At 42.9% G+C, this 22,395-nt stretch overlaps 1 protein-coding gene across 14 annotated transcripts in view; it reads left to right on the forward strand.

Moving 5' to 3' along the window:
* PPFIBP1 (PPFIA binding protein 1) overlaps positions 1–22,395 on the forward strand; it is a 198,659-nt gene that overhangs the window by 102,205 nt on the left and 74,059 nt on the right. For 13 of the 14 annotated variants that reach the window (XM_053258671.1, XM_053258663.1, XM_053258664.1 and 10 more), the window contains 2 exons: positions 12,554–12,651; positions 20,464–20,669. In XM_053258671.1, the coding sequence (XP_053114646.1) occupies positions 12,588–12,651; positions 20,464–20,669 (270 nt within the window). In that variant the 5' untranslated portion in view covers positions 12,554–12,587. Of the gene's footprint in view, positions 1–12,553; positions 12,652–18,586; positions 18,663–20,463; positions 20,670–22,395 lie in introns of those variants that run through there. The other variant, XM_053258674.1, reaches the window with a different exon arrangement.

A 22,395-nucleotide genomic window follows, 5' to 3' on the forward strand; every position in this document is an offset into this window, starting at 1 on the left:
CTTGGTTGCCCTCTTCTGCACCTTTTCCAGTTCTACAATGTCCTTTTTTAGATTTGGTGACCAGAATTGTACGCAGTACTCCAAGTGTGGTCGCACCATAGTTTTGTATAAGGGCATTATAATGTTAGCCGTTTTATTTTCAATCCCCTTTCTAATGATTCCTAGCATGGAATTTGCCTTTTTCACAGCTGCCGCACATTGAGTCGACACTTTCAACGAGCTGTCCACCACAACCCCAGGATCCCTCTCCTGGTCCGTCACTGACAGCTCGGGTTCTTCCCATTAGCTGAAAATAAGGGACAAATGGTAACCCCTAAGGGACAGACAATTTTGGGCTGAATTAAGGGGTGTCCCTGATAATAAGGGACTGTTAATAAACCTAATAATGGAAATTTACTTGGGCTTGAAATTGACTTTTGCTGTTTGCCCTTGATGGATTGTTAAGCCAAACAAGGCAGCTGCGAGTACAGAAATTATTATGGATTGTTTCTGTTTGTTTTGGAGAGAGGGTGCAATGTCAGTCTGAAATGGTCCATACAGCAATTTGAAAAATGTGTAGGCGTGGAGCAAATTCTTGCCTGATGTGGCTTACTGTGATTGGGGTAGTTACCGTACTGAAGTATTTCTTTTATTGTAGCATGCATGCACACCTGCCTATCTCTTCCCTCCTTTTGACCCTCTTTCCCCAAAAGACAGAAGTCCAAGCAGTCTTCCTTCCCCCCGGGCCAACCCTCGGGTTTTTGGCACCCTAGGCCAAATTTGACTTTGATCCCTGCCCCGCTCACCAAGAAGTGCAGAGCCCCGGCTTTAACTTGAGCTGCACAGGCTGTTCATTCACTGGGTCTAATGACTAGCCAGTGCTGGCATGGGGAAGCCGTGGGAAAGGAAAAAGAGTTGAGGAGCTCAGAGCCTGCCTGATCCCTGTCTTTTGTCTATTGCTGCCACTTCCCTTCCCGTTCCCTCAGCAGTGTAGGCCCTGCAATCCTTGGGGACAGCCAAATGTGGTGTCTCCCTGAAAGGCAGCTTTTAATGGCTGTTATGAGGAGCTTTCCTCCATGAGCAGCTAAACCAACCACTGCATGTACAACACTTCTTGTTTTGGATCTGGGTGCTTGAGAAGCCAGGATGGGGGCTCCCACCTGCGTAGTTGCAGCAGTAATGGAGGGAGGCGGGGGCTGGGTCAGAGCATGCTAAGAGAAGAGGAGAAAAGCAAGCCAGAGACCAGCTAGGAGGCAGGCACTGTCCCCTCAACTTTTGCCCAGGAATCTGCGGGTCCCCCAAGGACTGGTGCTCTAGGTGATGGGCTAGTGGATGGTCTGACCCTGCTATCTCCCCACCCCCACTTGGTAAGAGAAACTGCGTCCATTTGTATGTGTTTTAATGTACATGAGGGATACTGTTATTACATGTTATTAGCCTACTTTCCATAAGGAAAGTAAGCTTACGGGATCACCTGACATATTGTGTGTGTGCTTCTCAATGCCTAGAGCAATATGAACCAAAGTCAGTACAGTTGTGGGCACACATAGGAATGCCTCAATGGCTTAGTTTGAAGGATGTCATCCACTCTAATTCAAGATGGCGGATGTGTGTATGTTTGAGTCACAAGTGGGCTAACCTGTGGGCTGCCTGATTTGAACCAAAATGGTTACAGTTGCAGTGAGTGACACATAGGGACACCTCAATGGTATAGTTTGCGATGATGTCATCCACCCCAGAGAAAGCAGATACATGAACATTTGAGGCTGAAGAGGGCTACGTTGTGAGAATAATAATTATCAATTAAGATTATAGTGAAAGGAAAGTAGGCAGATTAGTTCTTACAGAACAACTTGTTTTAACTGAATAGGTTTCACTTCTTCAGGATCCTCTCTTCTGGGTTCTAGAAAATGTCTTCAGGATTCTGTGAGCTGTGAAGGTTGGTCCGTTCTATCACTGTCCCATTAGTCATCTTTCTTTTACTTAATTGCATCAAACTGTCTTGAATAGTAGATGAAATTTGAGTAAGATATCAACTACTGCTCCCTTTCTTACACCATTCTGTTGTCTCTTATCATTGGGTTATGTCAAAGGAGAGAAAATGTGTACAGGATATTTGCCGGAGGCGCCATAGCTCCAGTTCCAGTCCTGCAGGTCTGTGAAAGAGCTCTTCCATTTTAGAAAGAATTTCTGGCTATTTTCTGCCTGGTTTCACTTTTTTCTCCCCCTACCTCACTTTTAGATTGTGCAGGGTTGGGGGGGGGATGGAGCTGCTTTCGATTTGACTAACAATTTTTTCTTCCAAACGACCTTTTTCATTTGTAATTTTGCTGAATGTAAAGTAAAGTTGTGCTGTCTAATCAGTGTTGATTCCTGGTGACCACAGAGCCCTGTGGTTTTCTTTGGTAACCATTGCCTCTTCCCGCGCAGTATGAGATGATGCCTTTCAGCATCTTCCTATATTGCTGCTGCCCAATATAGGTGTTTTCCATAATCTGGGAAACATACTAGCGGGGATTTGAACCGGCAACCTCTTGCTCCCTAGGGCTTCCCTGCTGCACCATTAGGCTGATTGACTTTCTCTAAATTCCCTTTACTTTTTATTACTCATGGAGCTGGCTCATGCTGAAGAACTCCTTCAGGGCTCCCTTTCTGAAGGACTCCAGCTGGTCTGAGATGCTGCACACACGGAGCAGAACCTGGCACTGTCCCCAGTGAGGGCCAGGTCGGCATCTCCTGCCCATATTCCCACCATCTTAGCACAAACTTTGGGTGGAGGACCCAAAGCCACCTACTAAGGCTTCCCAGAAAACCAAACACTGCGGGGACATGGCGCAACCCAAAAAGAAGCACAGGATGTCCCCAGCCTCAAAGGGAGAGAGCTCTCTATGGCTGAGTGAGCGCCTTCTAATTAAGGTGGTTTGGAAAGTACTCCTTTCCAAAGCTAAGAGGGCTATCAGTGATGTTACACCTTCTGAGTCATCTGATGAGGCTTCGGCCCTAGATTAAAACATTACCCCCATCACCTCAGCTTTTTTTGCTACCGTACTCTTGCCCTCTCTCTTTCACTAAGTTATGTGCTCTGAGTGGCAATGCTCTGCTCTTCAGGGTGAAAGTGGTTCTTCTGTGGGGAAAGTGGGTGGGATGCTGGACAAAATCAGACAGTTAACAGCAGAGAGGGTCTGATTGATTTATCTATCTTCTTTGGGAAAATGTGACTTTTCATTGTGCAAAATGCTGCCAGAAACTGAAATGGGTCTTTTATTTCAATTTCAAGGATATTTTAAATATATGCTTCATGCTGCAAATCTGAAACTGCCGCTTGTAGAATATTACAGCTCTTTGATCTAGCTGCTTCTTTTTTTAGCATGCTCAGTTCATTCATGTAGATTACTACTTGCCTTTCAAGATTGAGCTCCCCTAACTTTGAAAAGTAGGTTATCGAAAAAGGCACATGCCATTGCGTAAGTTCAAGGAGCTTTTATTCTGTCATTCAAAGGTTATTCTTAATGCCCAAGTACATCTGATGTACAAGAACATCTATTGGGTGGTCCCTCCCCCCCCAAGAAAAGAAAGCTTGTGAGCATACTTTATTGGCCCATGCAGCCAACTGGCACTCTGAAATGTATGTCTTCTGTGTACAGTAGTTCTCTTCAGCCATCCTCTAAATGTATGGAAGGGTGAGCAACATCACAGTTCTGATGTTTGTACTGTTTTTTGCCCTGCCCCCAAAGCCTGCACATTCAGCAGAATGGCTGCAAATAGCTACATGGGTGCAAATGACGGGGTGAGGCCAGAAGAGTGTGCAGATTCATTCATCAGTGCAATTGGTGAGCATGTGGAGGCTGACCGAATAGGGCATTCTGGGTCAGACTGTAGTAGACCAGGGTTCCAGTCTTCACCTATGGACTCCACTGGGTGTCATAAGTAAATCACTGCGTCTGAGGTCACTTCCTAAAACAGTACTGTATTAATTATGGTCCTCCTTACAGATTTGTGGTGAGAATAAATGTGACTAATTTTAAAGGCTGGGTAGTGGGTTACTGCTTCTGCTACTGTAATGGAAGTGGATCTAATGTATAGGATCAAATCCATCTTTATTTCAATAAAAGATCAAATACAAGGTTTAAGAACAATAGCAAAATAAGAATATTACTATCAACTGGATCATGACTGAGTCAATAGTTCACATATTTTCACTGCTACTATACAAAATTTAGCTACTATACAGGTTATTGAGTGGTTTATATTTGAAAGGAATATATTTGTATAAAATTCCTCTGGGGTATAGGATCAAGCTATCTAGCAGGGTTGTAGGATGATATTTAAGGATTAGATGGATAGGCTTCATTAGTGCATATGAGTAATTAGATTTGAAGAAGAATTTTCCTTCATACAGGAAACAAAAGCCAGGATGCGCAAGATAGTTCCTTCCACCAGAACTGCTGCTTTTGATTTTTGCTGTATCTGTATTTGTTGTAAACCTCTCAACAGAGATAAAACCGGTTCAATCTTTGCCCAGTTAACTGGGTTTGTAAGATGCAAACCAGACAGAATGTAACAACAAATATACTTTATACTGTGTGTGAGTGTGTTGCAATTTAATCTTGAATATTTTGAATCTTGTCTACACACACAACACTGGAAGCATGCACATACCCCTGCCTATTTTGTCCCTATTTATAAAAAACTGAAATTTTGTTTCAATTTGGCCAATTTGTTTCATTTTTACAATCCAAATTTTAGACAGATTTACAGACATTCACAACTGCACAAGTTGTGCTCAGGAAAAATAATATAAATAAATGCATTTGCAATAAATGTGTTTTGCGGACTAAATGAATTTTCTGCATTATTTGCATGTTGCTGATAAAGTTATTTGGCAAGAGTTGTGGCAAGGAAGAGAAAGAAGGGAGGTGTGAGCATTCAAGCAGTAAGATCCAGATGGTGGTTATACTTGTGGGTTTCCCAAAGTGTTGAGTTCTCAGGTGTATGTGGATAAGCATTAAACAGGTCAGAATATATCCAATCCACACTAGTAGCACAAATAGTGGGACTGTATTTAGATGAAGATCTTAAAAACTTGGAATCCAATATTTCTGTAGAAGTAAGAGGAAACAACTGTTGCGTTTGTCTTCACTCAAAGAAGAACTGACTGCAGTTTCTCTCCCTTCTTCCAGAACTTTGTGCAACCAAAAATGAGTTGTGGTTTATGTAAGGTTTTTGGTGGACCAACCCACCTGCCCCCGCACCCCGCATGCATAGAAGGCTGAAACATTTGTGTGAACGCAGCCCAGGGCAAGAAACTAAACCCGCCATGATACCTAGAAACTTAAAAAAAAAACAAAGGAAAATGAAACCCAAGATTCTTAGACGTGTTAGTTTAGGCGCATAGGAAGCTGCCTTATATTGAGTCAGACTATTGATCCCTCTAGCTCAATATTGTCTAAACTGAGTGGCAGCAGATCTCCAAGGCTTCAGGCCGGACTCTTTTCCAGCCCTATGTGGAGTTGCTGGCAGGGATTGAACCTGGAACCTTCTGTTCCGCTGTCGTACCTCCACTGTGTGGCGGATGACATTTGAATAGCTGTAACAATGAAGCTCTACTGTTGTCCTGTTTGTTCTATCAGGCCTTTCATTCATATTTGGGTACAAACTGTAAAAAGGAGGATCAACCCCCATGAAGCTCTAAAAGGAGAAACGGGAGAAATATTAGCTACTGATGAGTCCCAAGCTGCCAAGCTGTAATCCTTCCTCCTCCTCCTCCTCCTTTTTTTTGAAGGGGTAACTGTTACATTCAAACATGTCTATTCAAAATCTGACACCATGCTGAGATGTCATTGCATGTAATGTATAGTTAGCCCAGGGCTGAGGTCTGTCCCTACTTTCTTCTCAGTTCAGATGCTCTTCAGGTCAGTTTGAAATTGGTTCAGAAGGCATAAGCTCAGTTCAATTGTTGTGGAATTTAAGGATGCCTGTACAAACGTTCAGCATCTCTGAGAGCATGACCTCAAGCCTCACAGAGGACATGCCATTTTATTTTATTTCTATGTAAACTGCTTTGGGAACTTTTGTCGAAAAGCAGTATATAAATATTTGTCATATTTGTTGTACTCCTGCATTGATGCACTAAGTATCCTTCCCCTTCTCTGCTTTCGCTATACCCTTGGAGAGATGCTCTCTCTCAGTGATTTGGGAATATTGGGGCACCCCAGCACTATGATCATGAGTGCAGCGTTTGCCTCTGCAACTGTGGAGAGCAGAGGGACAAGATTTCAGAAACCATTGGTGTGGGGGTGGAACTTGCAGTCACACTCTGTACATGAGTACAGGCTTCCCAGAGTCCATGACTGAACCGGGCTATAGTGTGGGGAAAGTTCAGGTGTTGCTCTCAAGTGGTGCATGGTTATTTTACACTTTGTTTCAGCATGCTTATTTCTTGGCAGTATTTACAAGTGCCATTGGTGGATGACAGAAGTTTATGGTTATTAGCTTCCTTTGTCTGCGTCAATACTGTTCATTTGTACAGGTGAGCTTGATTTGATTTCTTTTTTTAAAGATGGAGATAATATACACCACACAGGGTTCACATATTAAAGATTCTGTGATATGGTATAATACATAATTTGTCTTCCTCTCACACCTTAACATGAAAAGGTCTAAGTCAAACCGTTTAAGCTGTATTAGAAAGTTAATTATCATCAGTGGGGAAAACTCCTAGTCGCTTAAGTGAAGTTCATTTAAGTCCTTTAATCTTCCTGTTCTGTCAGCTTTTCTGTCCATGATAATAGAGACAATAGTACATTTCCTCATACTAGTGGTGTTCCGGGGTTTAGGAGAAAAGTTGTATAAATATCAACAACTTTACAAGAACGCTCCTAAGAACTTTATTGTATTGACCATTAGGTATAATATGTTAACATAAATGGATGTATTAACAGAAAGTGGATAGCTTTCTGTGATTTGGATACAAAAATTACCAGCAAGAGAGAGTAAGTGTGTGTAATACTTTTAAGAATTTGTTTGTATGTTTGTTTGCAAAATAAATACTTCCCGATGATATAAAATTTTGCAAATACAATCCTGCCACTGAAATAAGCTGAATGCACTACTTTTTACATTAGAATATGCTCAAGGAAGGGTTTAAATTTTTTTGTATTTAGAATAAATTCTGAATATAATCATCATACATGAACTGTAATGGTTCTCAACATATTTTTAACACTCAGTTGGGTCAATAATTCCCAAACCACATCATGCCCAAGCAAAACAGACCTTTCTCAGATTCAAATTTACCATATATGGCCATTATATGGTGTGCATATATAGGGGATTTGGAACACACTCCCTGCTGAAATAGAGCATCTCCTTCTCTGTTTGCTTTTAGGAGGACCTATTTTCCCAGACTTTTAACTGGAATTTAAATTTTGATGTGTTTTTATCTATTGTGATTTTTATCTGTTTTTATGAATTTTAAATATTTTATATGTTATATGTTTTAATCTGTACACCTGTAATTTAATCTGTAATTTAATTGTTAGCTGCCCAGAGACATATGTTTGGGCGGGATATAAATTTAATTAATAATAGTAATAATACATCGCCTAGATATTTCTATATTAGCCAGTACAGAAATGCAATAAATAAATGAATAATGAATAAATAAATTATATAAAATGAATAACATATTATATAAAATTAATAACGATTTCAACTTCAGTTGAAATCTTACAAATTTTAAACTGCTCTTTTACTTCATTTTCGGAAGCACATTAATAAAAAAATTCTGTTACATATATTTAATTGTTTGAATTTCCCTAGAAATGTAATTATGCAAAAGGACTTGGCCCACTCAGCAATGGGCCTCACTTAGGGAGGGGTGTGTGTGTGTGTGTGTGTGTGTGTGTGTGTGTGTGTTAAGTGTTTTAATATCAGTTTCTTTTCTCACATAAGCTTTTAAGTTTGTATATTCTTATGCTTTTAAAGCTTCCAAAGACATTTACAATATGGAATCTTAACATTTGTTCTGATCACTGTTAACCTGAGGCCAATTTAGTTGAAATATAGGTTGTCAATTTAGTGTAGATTTGCTTTCTGATTTTGTATTTCTTTCAACAGTTTGGTCTTGTAGAAATATCACCACAGTCTTACTGGACAATTGTTTTATTTTCTAAGGACTGGGTAACAAAAGGACAACTTGTTTACTGCAGAAAATAAGAAAACTAAGCAGAAGTAGATATGCCAGTGGCTGAAGGGATTCCTAACATCCCTTCAGGGCTAGCTCATTATGCAGGTGCTAGTGAACATACATTGTGAAATGGTATGGCATCTTGTGCATCTGTTGGCTTGATTTGATCCCCTGCTTCCCAATCTTTGGTAAGTGAGATGCTAGCTGAGCTTCACAAACTATTAGACTATAAAGAGAGAGAATGTAAGCTGATGGATTAGACAAAGTTCAGTGGCTGCAATTACTAATAGAGAGGTTAATCCTTCATTTAGCTTAATGAATGAAGCTACAAAAGGGCTAAACTCCAGCACAGCAGGTTCCAATTGCTGGCATTGGTCCTTTTTGGTTCAGTTTGTTTGAGGCATTGTGGAACAGCAGATGCATGGAGTTGGATGCATGTTTGAAGAGGAGTGGGGAGGAACATGAATGGGTTAGAAGGTGGTGTACGTGTACAGAAATAGGGTGTACAGAATGGATGGATGTTGATGAGCTGTAACTGACAAATATAATAGGTAGCTGTCAAATCATGTTGTAAATGGAAGACTGAAAGTTAAAATGTTCTTCCATATTTACAAAGCAAACAAAACCCTGCATGTGCAAAATCTAGGCTGTTTTCGTAACTACTAGTTTGACATGTGTAGGGTGTGGTGTATGTATATATACCCGTCTGTCTTATAGTTTGAAATAGTGTAGGCCTTTTTTTGTTTGTTGCTTCAGCTCATGTATGGGGCCAGTATCAAGGCCCTGAGGATTCAACAAAACCCTGTGGGAACTTGAGTGAAGAAGATGTAATCTGTCCTTCAGAGTTGGATCCCAAACTCACCTAGGCAATTTCATATCCAATACACTGTCGATTTGCAAAAATAAGAAGGAAGCCATGTTCTCTCTAAGGCATGCGCATGCTCACAAGTTTCTGGATGTCCACTTAGTTAATTTTAGACCCCGCTCAGGTTGAATCTGGAAGGCCCACTCTGAATGCATGTGCGCACACAATGCTTGGATACTGCTTCCCAGAATAAAACTCATTCTTCACATAGTTGAAAAAAATTAGAGCACTGGAAGGAAGGACTCGTGGTGTAATCTGTTTTGCTCTGAAATGTAACAGGGAACTAGTGGGAGAGCCTAGGGGGCTGTGCAGGTGTAACATTTTGTTCCTGAGCCATACTAGGAACAAGAACTGGTACATTTTTTATTTCTAGACAACTACAAGCAAAGAGTAGATTTTTAAAAAAAAATACTTAGGTGGGGAAATTGTCTACACTGAATGTTTTTAAAATTATTTTAACAGCTTGTTTTTTGTTTTTGTGAACCACCTAGAGCCTTTGGAGTCCGATGGTATATAAATTAAATAAATAAATGCCAAGGGCAATGCTGCCTGTCCCATGTTATGCACAGTGGTTCATTACGTTTTTATCTTGCCTTTCTTCAGAATAGCTTGCTCGGTGTAGAGTACATAGTTCGCTCCGGGTATTTTATCCTTTCGACAACCTTGTGAGATATAATAGATCTAGCTGAAAATGTGTGTGACTGGCTGAAGGTCATCCAATGAACTTCATGGCTGAATGGGAGATTTTGGATCCAAACAAGTCTCTCTGGTCTTAGTCTATACCATGCTGATTCGTGGTAGGCTGAGAAGCAAGAATGGAAACCCATGATTTGTGTTCATGGACCCTGACTCCTTTGAAACATCTTTTTAAAACTGCTTTTCAAGCATACAGTATAGCTTAAAACCAAACCAAAAAAGAAAGAATAAAAGCAACCTGTCAGTAAAAACTGGTCAAACAGCAGTCATAATATCACAGAGAAAGTCTCTTTAAAAACACAAACCTTCAGATGCTTCTTTAAACCCAGCAAGTGAAAGATGTAAGGAAGGAAAGGAGTCTCACAGTTGTGAACAACCATTGCCCTTGGCCCCATCAATAAAATCTCAGCTAATGGTAGACCACAGAGCAAGACCTCTGTAGTAGATGTTGAAGGTTGAACAGGCTGATATGGGAATTGCAATCCCCAAGGTAACCGGGCCTCATGTCATAAAGGGCTTTAGAAGCCAAAGCCAGCACTTTGAAATGGACTTTGGAGCATGTTAGTAGCCAGTGTAATCGGAGCAAAATAGGTGCATTGAACTCCTGCTTCCAGCTAGCAGCATTGCAGTGACTTTCTGGACCAATTGAAACTTCCAGACCATTTTCAAAGGCACGCACCATATACAGTGCAGTAGTCAAGTCTGGATTAACAGGCACATGGATAACTGTGGAGAAATCTTTCCTCGATGGGGATTCAGCTTGTGTACCAGAAGAACCTTGCAAAAGCTGGTGCGCCTGCTGAAGCTGGTTAAAGATGCTTCTGGCTGCAGCCATCAACAGGGCACAATGCTAGGTCAAGAAGCACCCTTAAGCTGCAAGTGTGGATCTTTCCGGGAGAGTGCAGCTGCATCCAAGACAGGTTAAACTCCTGTATCCAACCCACAGCACTTCCACCTTGTCTGGATTTAAATTTGCTTGTTTGTTATCATCCAGACCAAAACTGCTAGACACTGATTTAGGGTTTGCACTTCCTCCCTAGATTAGACTGGTAGAATGGGGGCCCGTATGGCAAGTGCGCAGGGCATGCTGGAGAGACTGCTTTTCACCCTCCTGGTTGGGGGTCTCCTTGTGAGTAGCCGCGGCGCGGAGCCGCACCACAGCTACTCATGACTTTAAAAAACGGGTTTGCGGAACGCTCGCACGGTTTAAGGGGAGGGGTAGCTTGGCAGGTTAACTGCCTGGAGGCCACTGGGCTCCGCTAGCCCGATTTCGCCTGATCGTGGGAATAGTCTCTAAGCTTTTATTTGCCTGAATAGTTAAGCTCTGACTAGTTTAGGTATAAGACCTCAACTGTGGCCAGTGATACCTATGGTATGCCATGATGTCTGAACTGAGGCTGTTTACCATTTCAGACATCACTCTAAGCCATATTAAGCTTCCTTGGCATGATCGTTTGCTGTGATGTCTGAACTGAGCCAATCTAATCTTGGGCAGCACTCAGACCAAGGAATCCTGAGCCACCTTAAAATATGTGTGAAATGTGTGTGTGGGGAAAAATATGTGTGTTAAAATACGTGTGTGGAAAAGAAATGACTTGGTCACACTCATTCATTTTCAAGAGAGATATTAATGAATGTGCCTGAAATAGATTGTATATTAGGATTTGAAAGGCTCTGAAATAATTTGCATTTACAGCAGGATTTTCCCCAAATACTTCTTGGACATATTCATGATCTAAATTTAAGGATGTGCCATGTAGGCAGTTCTTCTATCTGAGAGTTCAGTGTCAAATCATGTAAATAATTTATATGCTATGCTTTGCCTATTAAGAAAGATGCAATTTGAACCCACACTAATAAAATTAGTTTTGTGATGGGGATAATCAAGCAATCAGTTTTTATTGGTACAGTCACAGACCAGCACAGGGATAATCAGTGCTATCTATGTCGTGAAAATCTATTATCTCTCTGAAACTATCTCTTGTATGTTTTGATAGATGGTGGCAACATACATAAACAAACAAACAAACAAACAAAAAACAATGGAATTAGCAGAAATCGCTGACACTTGTGACATGTGAAGTCTTGAGTTGGCAACCATTTTATGTGGAACGTGTCCAGAAAAAAAATAAATCAAGTTTAATGTGAGCAGCGCTATTGAAGACATGGGGGCATCTGTCACTGGCCTGCATAATCTTTGACCCACCAAATGAAATGTAGCCCTCTATCCATGGATGGTGGTTTGTCAAGTGCTTGACTGTTCCCCGGTTTAGTGATCCCCTGGTTTGGCGATCCCAAGCAGGCAGCACTTGGTGGGCTGCAAATTGTGCAGGCCTGGTCTGCTGACACTGAAACATACTTTTCTGTCTTAACCCTTTTCTGTCAAGTTTTTCAGGCTGCAATGAACAAGAAGTACTAGCTACGATCCTGAATTTTCTTGTTGCTCCCCAGAGCAATGCCATTAAAGCTAGCAAGAGAGTTCCAGAGTATTTGAGTGTTTTTAAAAACCCAGCTTCTCCTGTGAACTAGCTTTATGAGGGAACAGATGTTCTTACAAACCAGATGGTCTATAACTGTGCTCACTGTTGGAAATAAACCTTCCTCAGGAATGCAGGCCCCCCTCCCCCAAATAAATGCTAGTTTCCCAAGCAACCTAGGCTAGGGCAGGCCTGATTGATGTGCACCTGTGAGTATTGTCAGCAATGTAGGATAGAACCCTGCTGTTCAGCAAAGGCTGAGGTGACTACCTGCAGATGTGTTTTTTTCCTTATTTGTAGCTTTTGAAATCTTGCAAAGCATGTAACATGCCCACTTCATTTCTTTAGGTACTTGCAGTGGCTCCCCTCCAGACACAAGAAAATGATGAGTGATGCAAGTGAGATGCTGGCTGCAGCTCTGGAACAGATGGATGGCATTATTGCAGGTAGAACATTAACTATGTTTGGTTTAATCTTGTCAGTCGTCCTTTTGTTTCTGGGGCTGGGGTGGGGGCGGGGCGGGGCTGAGTTCTGGCTTAGGGGAGGCACCAAGCATTGTGGACTGAACTGAGAGAGCTTTTTGCACAAATCCATGTAAACAGAGGCTCCTCAATTTGCTTGAAGTGGCCTTCTTAACTCTGACCATCTGCTTCTCAAAGCTGTTGAGTAATGGGGCTGTGCTGTTGCAATCCAAATAGAGATAAGTTGTATTTTGTTGCTGGGCATCTTCTTGTTGTTTGTTGTTGGAGATTTTATTTGTTCACTTCACACAAATGGGAGAAGAGGTGGTAAAACTGTTAGTAGATAATACCCCAGATTGCAGGTGAGAGAATCCATTGTTAAAATCTTTCCTATGGAGATAAATTCTTGGCACATATGGGGAAGAAGGAAATGCTATGCTAGAATTGTTTCCCCTGGTGTACTAATTTTCTGAGCAGGCGATAGCATTTTATAGCCACCAAATGGCGCAACGGGGAAATGACTTGACTAGCAAGCCAGAGGTGGTGGTGGTTATTATTATTAATTACATTTATAAACCGCCCCATCTACAATAACTTTTAAAAAGACATAAAACCCAGAAATAAAACAATGCTAAAACAATATAAAAACAATTCAAAAATGATTAAAACTATTTAAGATCAATTAAAATACTTTTAAAAACAACAACACTTTATAAGCCTTGGAAGGCCAGGCGAAATAAATAGGTTTTTAGGGCTTTCTTAAAGGCCGACAGCAAGCCTAAACTGCGGATATCTGCCGGGAGTGCATTCCATAGACCAGGAGCAGCTGCCGAAAAGGCCAGGTTCAGAGTCATCACCAGACATACCGGTGGCAACTGGAGACGGACCTCTCCAGATGACCTCAACGAGCGATGTGGATCATACCGAAGAAGGCGCTTTCTAAGGTAACCCGGACCCAGGCCGTTCAGGGCTTTAAAGGTAATAACCATCACTTTGTATTTTGCCCGGAAACATATTGGCAGCCAGTTCAGCTGTTTTAAGACAGGCATAATATGGTCTCTCCGGGTTACCCCAGAGACCAATCTGGCTGCCGCATTTTGGACTAACTGAAGTTTCCGAACTATATACAAAGGCAGCCCCACGTAGAGTGTATTGCAGTAGTCAAGCCTGGAGGTTACTAGCTGATGCACCACTGTTTTGAGATCGTTCTCTTCAAGGAATGGACGCAGCTGTCGAATCAGCTGAAGCTGATAGAAAGCGCTCCTGGCCATAGCCTCCACCTGAGATACCAGGGTGAGGCCTGGATCCAAGAGCACCCCCAAGCTGCGTACCTGTTCCTTCTGGGGGAGTGTAACCCCATCCAGTACAGGAAGATCTAACTCATCCCTTAAATTCCAATCCCCCACAATGAGCACCTCCGTCTTGCTTGGATTCAGCTTCAATTTGTTATCCCTCATACAGCCCATTACTGCCCGTAGGCAGGCATTTGGGGAGTGAATGCCATTTCCTGATGATGAAGATGATGATAAGGAGAAATAGAAATTTGGATGTCATCAGCATACTGATAACACCCTGCACCAAATCTCCTGATGACCTCACTCAGCGGTTTCATGTAAATATTAAAAAGCATTGGTGACAAAATGGAGCCCTGAGGGACTTCATATAATAGCTCCCGTTTTAAAGAGGAACTGTCACCAAGCTCCACCATCTGGACTCTGTCTAAGAGATAGGAGTGGAACCACTGCAAAGCAGTGCCTCCTATCCCCAATCCCCCCAGGCGATCCAGAAGGATACCATGGTTGATGGTATTGAATGCCGCCAAGAGATCCAAAAGAACCAACAGTGTCACACTCCCTCTGTCAATTCCCCGGTATAGGTTATCCGTCAGGCCGACCAAGGCAGACTCAACCCCATAGCCCGCTCTAAAGCCAGTTTGAAATGAGTCTAGATGATCGGTTTCCTCTAAAACAGCCTGGAGCTGGTTAGCCACCACTCTCTCAATCACCTTGCCCAATCATGGGAGATTGGAGACTGGCCTATAACTGTCCATCACTGAGGGATCTAGGGAAGGCTTCTTAAGAAGTGGTGTAATCATTGTCTCCTTTAAACAAGGAGGCATCCTACCCTCCCTCAGCGATGTGTTAATGATATTAACTAAGCCATCCCCAGCCATTCTCCCTGCTAGATAAAAGCAGCCAAGTCTGACAAGGATCCAGAGAACAAGTGGTAGGCCGCACTGCCCAAAGCAGCTTGTCCACGTCATCAGGCATCACAGATTGAAACTGATCCAATCTAATACTGCAAGGGGGATTGCTGGACACCACCTTAATAGACTCTGCAGAAACAGTGGAGTCCAAGTCGGCCCGAATACAGGAGATTTTGTCCGCAAAGAACCCATTGAAAGCATCACAGCAGAATAAAGTCCCCAGGGATTGGTTTGAATTGGAAGGAGCCTGAATCAAACTCCTCACAACCCGGGACAGCTCTTCCGGATGCGAAGCCACAGAAGCAATGCGCACAGACCAGAATTGGTTTTTTGCCGCACGCACTGCCTCCGCATAAACCTTCAAATGGGCTCTATGCTGTGTCCTGTCACATTCAAGCCGAGTTCTCCTTCACTTGCGCTCCAGTCACCTACCTTGCTGCTTCAGACCCTGTAACATCTCTGTATACCAAGGGGCCACTTTTAAAGCAGGGACGCTTAGGAGCAATCATGTCTACTGCCCTGGTGAGTTCCCTATTCCAGGTTCCCACCAGGGCATCGACAGAGTCGCTGGCAGGGCCAACATCAAAACCCTCCAAGGCTTTTTGGAATTCTTCTCGGTCCAACTCTCTTCTCGGGCGGACCATCCTAATAGGTCCTCCACCCCTGCAGGGCTGGGTTGTGGCTGTGAAACCAACCTTAACCAGGTAGTGGTCCGTCCATGACAATGGGGAGACCACAGGATCCCCCACCCACCCTAACCCTAACTCCCTGATCTGAACTAAAGACCAAATCAAGTGTGTGGCCAGCAACATGAGTTGGTCCTGAAACTGGTTGGGCTAGGCCCATAGTTGTCATGGCCGCTATGAACTCCTGAGCCGCACCAGACATTTCAGCCTCACAATGGATATTGAAGTCACCCAGAACCAAAAGTCTGGGTGACTCTAACACCAACTCCGAGACCAGCTCCGTCAGCTCAGTTAGGGAGTCGATTGGGCAGCGGGGTGGACGGTACACTAACAGAATCCCTAGCCTATCCCTAGTTGCCAACCTTAGAAAGGCACACTTGATATAAGACAACTGTTGCACAGGGGCCCTGGTAAGGGAAATGGTATCCTTATGGACCACAGCCACTCCACACACCCCCCCCCCCCGCACATATCCCCTAGCCTGCTCCACAACAGAGTAGCCTGGTGGAAGAAGCTGAGCCCAAACTGGTCCACTAGCTTCCCCCATCCAGGTCTCAGTTATACAAGCCAGGTCAGCTCCCTCATCCATGATCAAGTCATGGATGATTTCGGTCTTATTCTGAACTGACCTGGCATTGCAAAGGAGCAAGACTAGGTTCTGTGGGAAGTTGGAACTGCTCCCCGAGGCCAGAGAGCTGACAGGGCAGCCGGAAGTGGAAACAGTTACTAAATTACTGGTTTCCCTTCCCCTGTAATGGCCAGCTGCTCTGCCAACGCCAATTCTTCTATTCCCCACCACGACAGTAATAGCTGCCCCTGAACCACTGGACACTCACCCGGCATCATTCTGCCCAAGAGAACCCAAACACATGACAACAGAAGGCCTGGCACAACCCAATAAAAGGGAGAACTTACAACAGACAACCCAGATCTCCAACCCCCCCCCTTATAACCCCTGACCTCAGTCCCACACCGAAGGCCCGACACCAAAGGCCAGCCCCCTTTGGCGGCCGGCTTCGGCGGCTACCTACAGGCAGTCCGCCGGCTACGCCTCCGGTGTGCCTCCCTCCAATATTTGCTGCCAAGGGACTCCAGAAATCTCTCATCTCACGAGAGTTCTCTGGTTCTTGGGAACAGGTGAAACAAGTAAAGCACACTGAGAGAAGGCACAGGTGAAACAGGGCAGCATCACAAGCCAAGCCAGTCCTTCAGAAGGTCTGGGGCTGCAAAAACAAACCACCTCAATCGAGACAGGAATGTGCAGGCAGGGTGAGATGGCTGTTGTTCGTCAGGATAGGTCAGGGAGCTGACAGGAACTAGCCCCTCCTCTCTTCACCCTCTTTGATCTCCCAGACCTTTGATCTCCCAGGTTGCTGGTTCGAATCCCCAATGGTGTATTTCCCAGACAATGGGAAACACCTATATCGGGCAGAAGCGATACAGGAAGATGCTGAAAGGCATTATCTCATACTGCGTGGGATGAGGCAATGGTAAACTCCTCCTGTATTCTACCAAAGACAACCACAGGGCTCTGTGGTCGCCAGGAGTCAACATTGACTTGACAGCACACTTTACCTTTAGCATTCAGTGATGTTGTAAAAGTAAAGTGTGCTGTCAAGTTGATTTTGACTCTTGGAGCCCACAGAGCCCTGTGGTTTTCTTTGGTAGAATACAGGAGGGGTTTACCATTGCCTCCTCGTGCTCAGTATGAGTTGATGCCTTTCAGCATCTTTCTATATCGCTGCTGCCTGATATAGTACCAGCAGAGATTTGAACTGGCAATCTTCTGCTTGTTAGTCAAGCATTTCCATGCTGCACCACTTAAGGTGACCAGTGATGTTGTACCTACCCTCATATATGAAATAGTCCAGTCCAGGAACAATTTTACCACATTATCTGCTGTTTTGTAAGAACTAGGCCTTGACTACTCTCTTTCTTTCTTGGTTCTGAAAGATGCCAAAGGAAGGGAATTCCAGCCAAGCACACTAACGTTTTGGTTTGATTTCATTCCAAGTCAAGCTGTGCAAAACAGCTGTTTAAACTAGAAAAGTATTCTGAGTGGGTGCAGAAAAAGTGCAAGTGCTGAACGTCCAGCTTAAAGTCATTTTATTTCCCTTTCAAAATACTTTTAAAAATGTGCAAAAATTCCTCACTCCTTGTTCTTCCATTCACCCCAATAATACCAACTTCCTAAAACGTTTTATCATGCACATATATTACATATATGCAGCAAATGTGGAATGTTATATCCTTTGGCTTCATGTGTGTTGATCCAAAGGAAGTTGGACCTTGATAAGGCAGTCCAGTGCATAAAAATAAAACATCCAAATTCTCAACAATGTTATGTAAGATGCATGCTCCATCCACACACTGCTAATAATTTCTATGAGTTAATTCGCTTAACTATTATTAATTATATTATTCACACTGTTAATAAATTCTGTAAGTCAGAAATCGTGAATGCAGGATATGATCTAGTTTTAGGTAATTATAAAAGGGATTTGGCAAAGTTGTTGGTTTCTTTTAGCCATGATCATGAAATGGGATCTACATATTCAAAGGCAGCCTATCTTTGAGTAGCAAATGTCGTGAGGGACAACAGAGAGGACTGTTGCTTTCATGTGATGATTGTGAGTTTCCTAGAGGTATCTGGCTGCCCTCCCCTCCAGCTCTGCAGGTGTGTATTTTGGTCAGAACCACTCTAGGTCAGGTCTAGCAGGGCAGTTTATAAGTGAATTCTATCCAGGTACCCTTTAACAGTGTTGAGGTGGGGGGAGAGAGAGGTGGGCAAAGACCACGTATTTAAAGATGAAGGTAAAAACTCTCTTCACCTCCTGTGTCTTCCATGGTAACAACTTCCAAACGTGCTGTATCAGTCAGCAAAAACCATTGTTTTGGAGCATCTTAAAAACATATTGACTGTCACATAATAAAGCTAGGTAGATTGTACTGTGACCTCTTAAGGCCGTTGTGAATGGTCACTGTACTTGCCTTGTTTGCATTTAAGCTACATTTATTTGTCTCCTAGAGATGCCAGTGAGGTTTGCTAGGTGTGGGCCTGGATCAGACTTCTGGAGGGTTGTGATGCTTGCTAGAATGGAGAGGTGAGCATTTAGAGCATCAAATTCTGCTTTGACTTATATCAACATTAGAGCTGGAGAAGAATTCCCAGGGCTTATGGTGTAGTGGGTAACAAGTTGGAAGGGAGAGATCTAGGTTCAAATTTCCCCTCTGGGCCAGCTATAATCTCTTTTAAGCCTAACTTACCTCAGAGAGGGTGGTTGTGAAGAATGGGAGAAATAGCTTGGAGAATCGGCAGGGTACAAATGTGATCAATAAATAAGTGGGTCCCTCTATGCCAACTCGTTGCATATGCGCTGGCTTGAAGCCTATCTCACTTGCTCTCCTTTTGCTTCCCACACATCAGAGTCTTAAACCCAGCTTGGCTCATCACAGATGCTCAGTCTTATCTCCTTGCAGAAGCTGTAACTTCTGTTGCCTAAAGCGCAGTGTTTAGCCTTCCATGCCTCCTCTCCCGTTTCCCCAGCTCTTACGGCATGAATTTTCAAGGCCTCTTATTAACTACTCATCAACAAAAAATATTGTGGTGCTGCAAGCTCATGTTATCTGTTGTAGAGGGTCAAGATTTGGAGCCTAGGCTATGTCTGTATTATTTACTTGTAACTAGTTGGTAGCACAAAATCAATGTATTGCAACCTTAATTATCCAGCATGTTGCAAAGACTGCCTTGGAAACATGACCAGAGGCATGCATCTAATTTATGTGCTTATCATAAGCAGCAGTTTGCATAAAATTTACTAGGAATATTTTCAAGTTCTGGCAGAGCAGTCTTAATATCCCATTTCACATTGAACCAGATGGTATATAATTCATCTGTGTATATTGAAGACACACACACACAACTTGCTTTCATATCCATTGCTCTGAAACAGCACACTTATTTAAGTCCATGGCAGTACGCAGTACATAGCACCAGTGTGGAATAATGGATGGTGTGGGAGACCTCGGTTCAAATTTCCAGTCTGCCATGCTGCTTTTCACAAGTTGCTCTCTTTTACAGCTAAAAGGATTGTTGTGAGGGCAATATGGGATAACTCATATACTTTATGCTGCCTTAATCTCCTTAGGAGGAGGGTGGGCCATACCCCTGGTTTTCAACCCATCTGAACATTTTTCAAAAATAGGTATGTCTTGATAATTTATTTATTTTTATTTAATGCATTTATATACCATCCACTACTAAAGTCTTTAGGCGGTTTACAACAACAAAACAAAAATATAAACACATTTAAAACATATATAAAACTTAGAGTTAAAAAAATTAATAAAATCCAACTATAAAATCAGCTAAAACTTCAACTAAAAAGTTTGGCTGAAGAGCTGTGTCTTAATACCCGGGGCCAAGCTGTTATGGGTTTTATAGGTAATAATCAGCACTTTGCATTTTGCCCGGAAACCTATTGGCAGCCTGTGTAGTTCTTTCAAAACAGGAGTGATATGATTTATTCAGGATAACCTGGAAACCACCTTGGCAGCAGCATCCTGCACCAATTTCAGTTTCTGGACTACATACGAAGGCAGCCCCATATAGAGTCAATTGCAGTAGTCAGGCCTGGAGGTGACCAGCATGTACACCACTGTCCTACAGTCACACTCTTCCAGAAAAGGGCACAGTTGGCGTATCAGTGTATTTTTGTAGATTCCTAACGCTTCAGATTTGTTACAGTTGCCAACAGTTTAAATGTTAGGTGTATTAAGCGAAACTGACTAATTTGTTGAAAGAACATGTTCAAAAATGTATATCCGCTCCCCCCGCACCCCCAGCCGAAGGAATTCAGAGTGCCTAATGCTGCATGCAGGGTTTTAAAACTTTCTCCTTTTTAGGTTCCAAGGCTCTGGAGTATTCGAATGGCATATTTGACTGCCAGTCCCCGACATCTCCATTCATGGGGAGCCTTCGAGCATTGCATCTTGCAGAGGATTTGCGTGGCTTATTGGAGATGATGGAAACGGATGAGAGAGAAGGATTGCGGTGTCAAGTCCCAGATTCAACAGCAGAGATTTTGATTGAATGGCTACAGAGCCAAATGGTATGGACACTACTGTGAACTACTTTGTGTACCAAATGGGTGAATTGCTGCTTTATTTGATCTGTTAATGCACAGCAATACTTAAATTGCTAAATATTTTAAAAAATCTACATAGCTGTATTGCAGTTTCGGTTGACTACTTAATGCTGTTCTGTTCGAGTGGCGATTTCAAAATTTCCTTGACCAGAGTATTTTTAAATTTGTCAAAATTATTCTTCTCACCTTGGCTATTTTCTGCATCAGAGTCTTGGCGTTTGTTAGAACCTTAGAGTGTGTTGATAAAATCCTTTGCCAGTCCATTTAATACTGCTTTCATCCATCCTTGTTGTCATTGTTTCTTTGTACATTGATATCCAGTCTTATGGTCTCAGATCATGTTGAGCAGGGAGTAAGATGGTTTCCACAGTGATGCTGGGCTCAATTTTAACGGGATTTGATTTTTCTGGAGTAAAAGTTGCTGTTTTGAAGCAGGGTCTGCTCCTGCCAAAAGACATCATTCCTCGTGAAAAATAGTTGTTTGTGCTGAGCTATGCAGGCACAGCACACTTGTGCCCCCACCCCGCAAGCTGCTATGCTGGGAGGGGTGAGGGGTAGGGGTATAATGCTGCCAATCGTTTAAAGTTACAGTTGTCAATCTTCTTGCCCCCAAAGGTCATAGGAGGGAGGGGATTTTCTAAATAAAGGATGAAAATTTCATGAATTAGGGGGCCATATGCCGACTTATATTAAGTCAGACCACTGGCACCTTATCTGGCCTGACTGGCAGTGGTTCTCCAGGGTTCTCCACCCTGCAGAGACCAGGGATTGAACCTGCATCAGTTTGCAAAGTCCTGCTGGAGCAGCTGACTGTAGTTGGGGACTTAGCCTGAAAGAACCTATTTGGAATGGTACTGACTCCTGCTAAAACCTGCAACCCATGACTGACCAAGGTGGTTTCCAAACAAAAAACATTTATTGAAGTACTGCTGCATTTAAAACCCCTCTCCTTTCTCTTCACCCCCCCCAAAAAAACCCACCACCACCCCAAAAATAATCAGGCTGCAGTCTGTTTAATGTTGTATAAGCATATGAAAACACCCACATTTTTGAAATGGCATTTTATAACATATATTCTTATTCTGTGCTTGTTGGGGGACCTTTACCTTTTTTGCTTCCTCAAAGCACTTCAGTCTAGAGTTCTAGTCACACTCCCCTCTTCCTGCTGCATGTTGAGCCCATGAACTTTGCTATTCATTGGGAGCCAATTTGGTCAGCCCATTCATGTACTCCTGCTGCTGCTCATCATCCCATGGGCATGACATTGGTTGCCTTGGTAGTCCAGGACTGTAAAACTGAGCAACATGTGTAAAGTATGGTGGGCATCTTTTGCAAATGTGTAATCCTTGTTTTGCTTTTTAAATTGACTCATGGTGCCACCTTGTGGCAGCTGTGTGTCTGTACAATTTTAGCTCAGTCTCCTGTCTGGAGCTCATCTTAATGAAGCTCGTAGGAAGCAAATGTGGGCTCTGATCCTAAAGCATTTTACCACAAAAGGAATTTTTTAAAAAAGTATTATGACATGTCTCTTGCCAGACTGAATTGTATGGATGTGATCATCTGAGAATCGACATGTGTGTATGTTTGTGCAGGGGCGTAGCAAGGTTGGAGTGGGCCTGGGGACAAGATTTTAAAATGTGTAGAGGCCCTGCCTGCCACACTTGTGCCCGGGACTCACATGTAGTCTCCC

Source organism: Hemicordylus capensis, chromosome 5, assembly GCF_027244095.1.
Source record: "Hemicordylus capensis ecotype Gifberg chromosome 5, rHemCap1.1.pri, whole genome shotgun sequence".
Lineage (NCBI taxonomy): Eukaryota > Metazoa > Chordata > Lepidosauria > Squamata > Cordylidae > Hemicordylus > Hemicordylus capensis.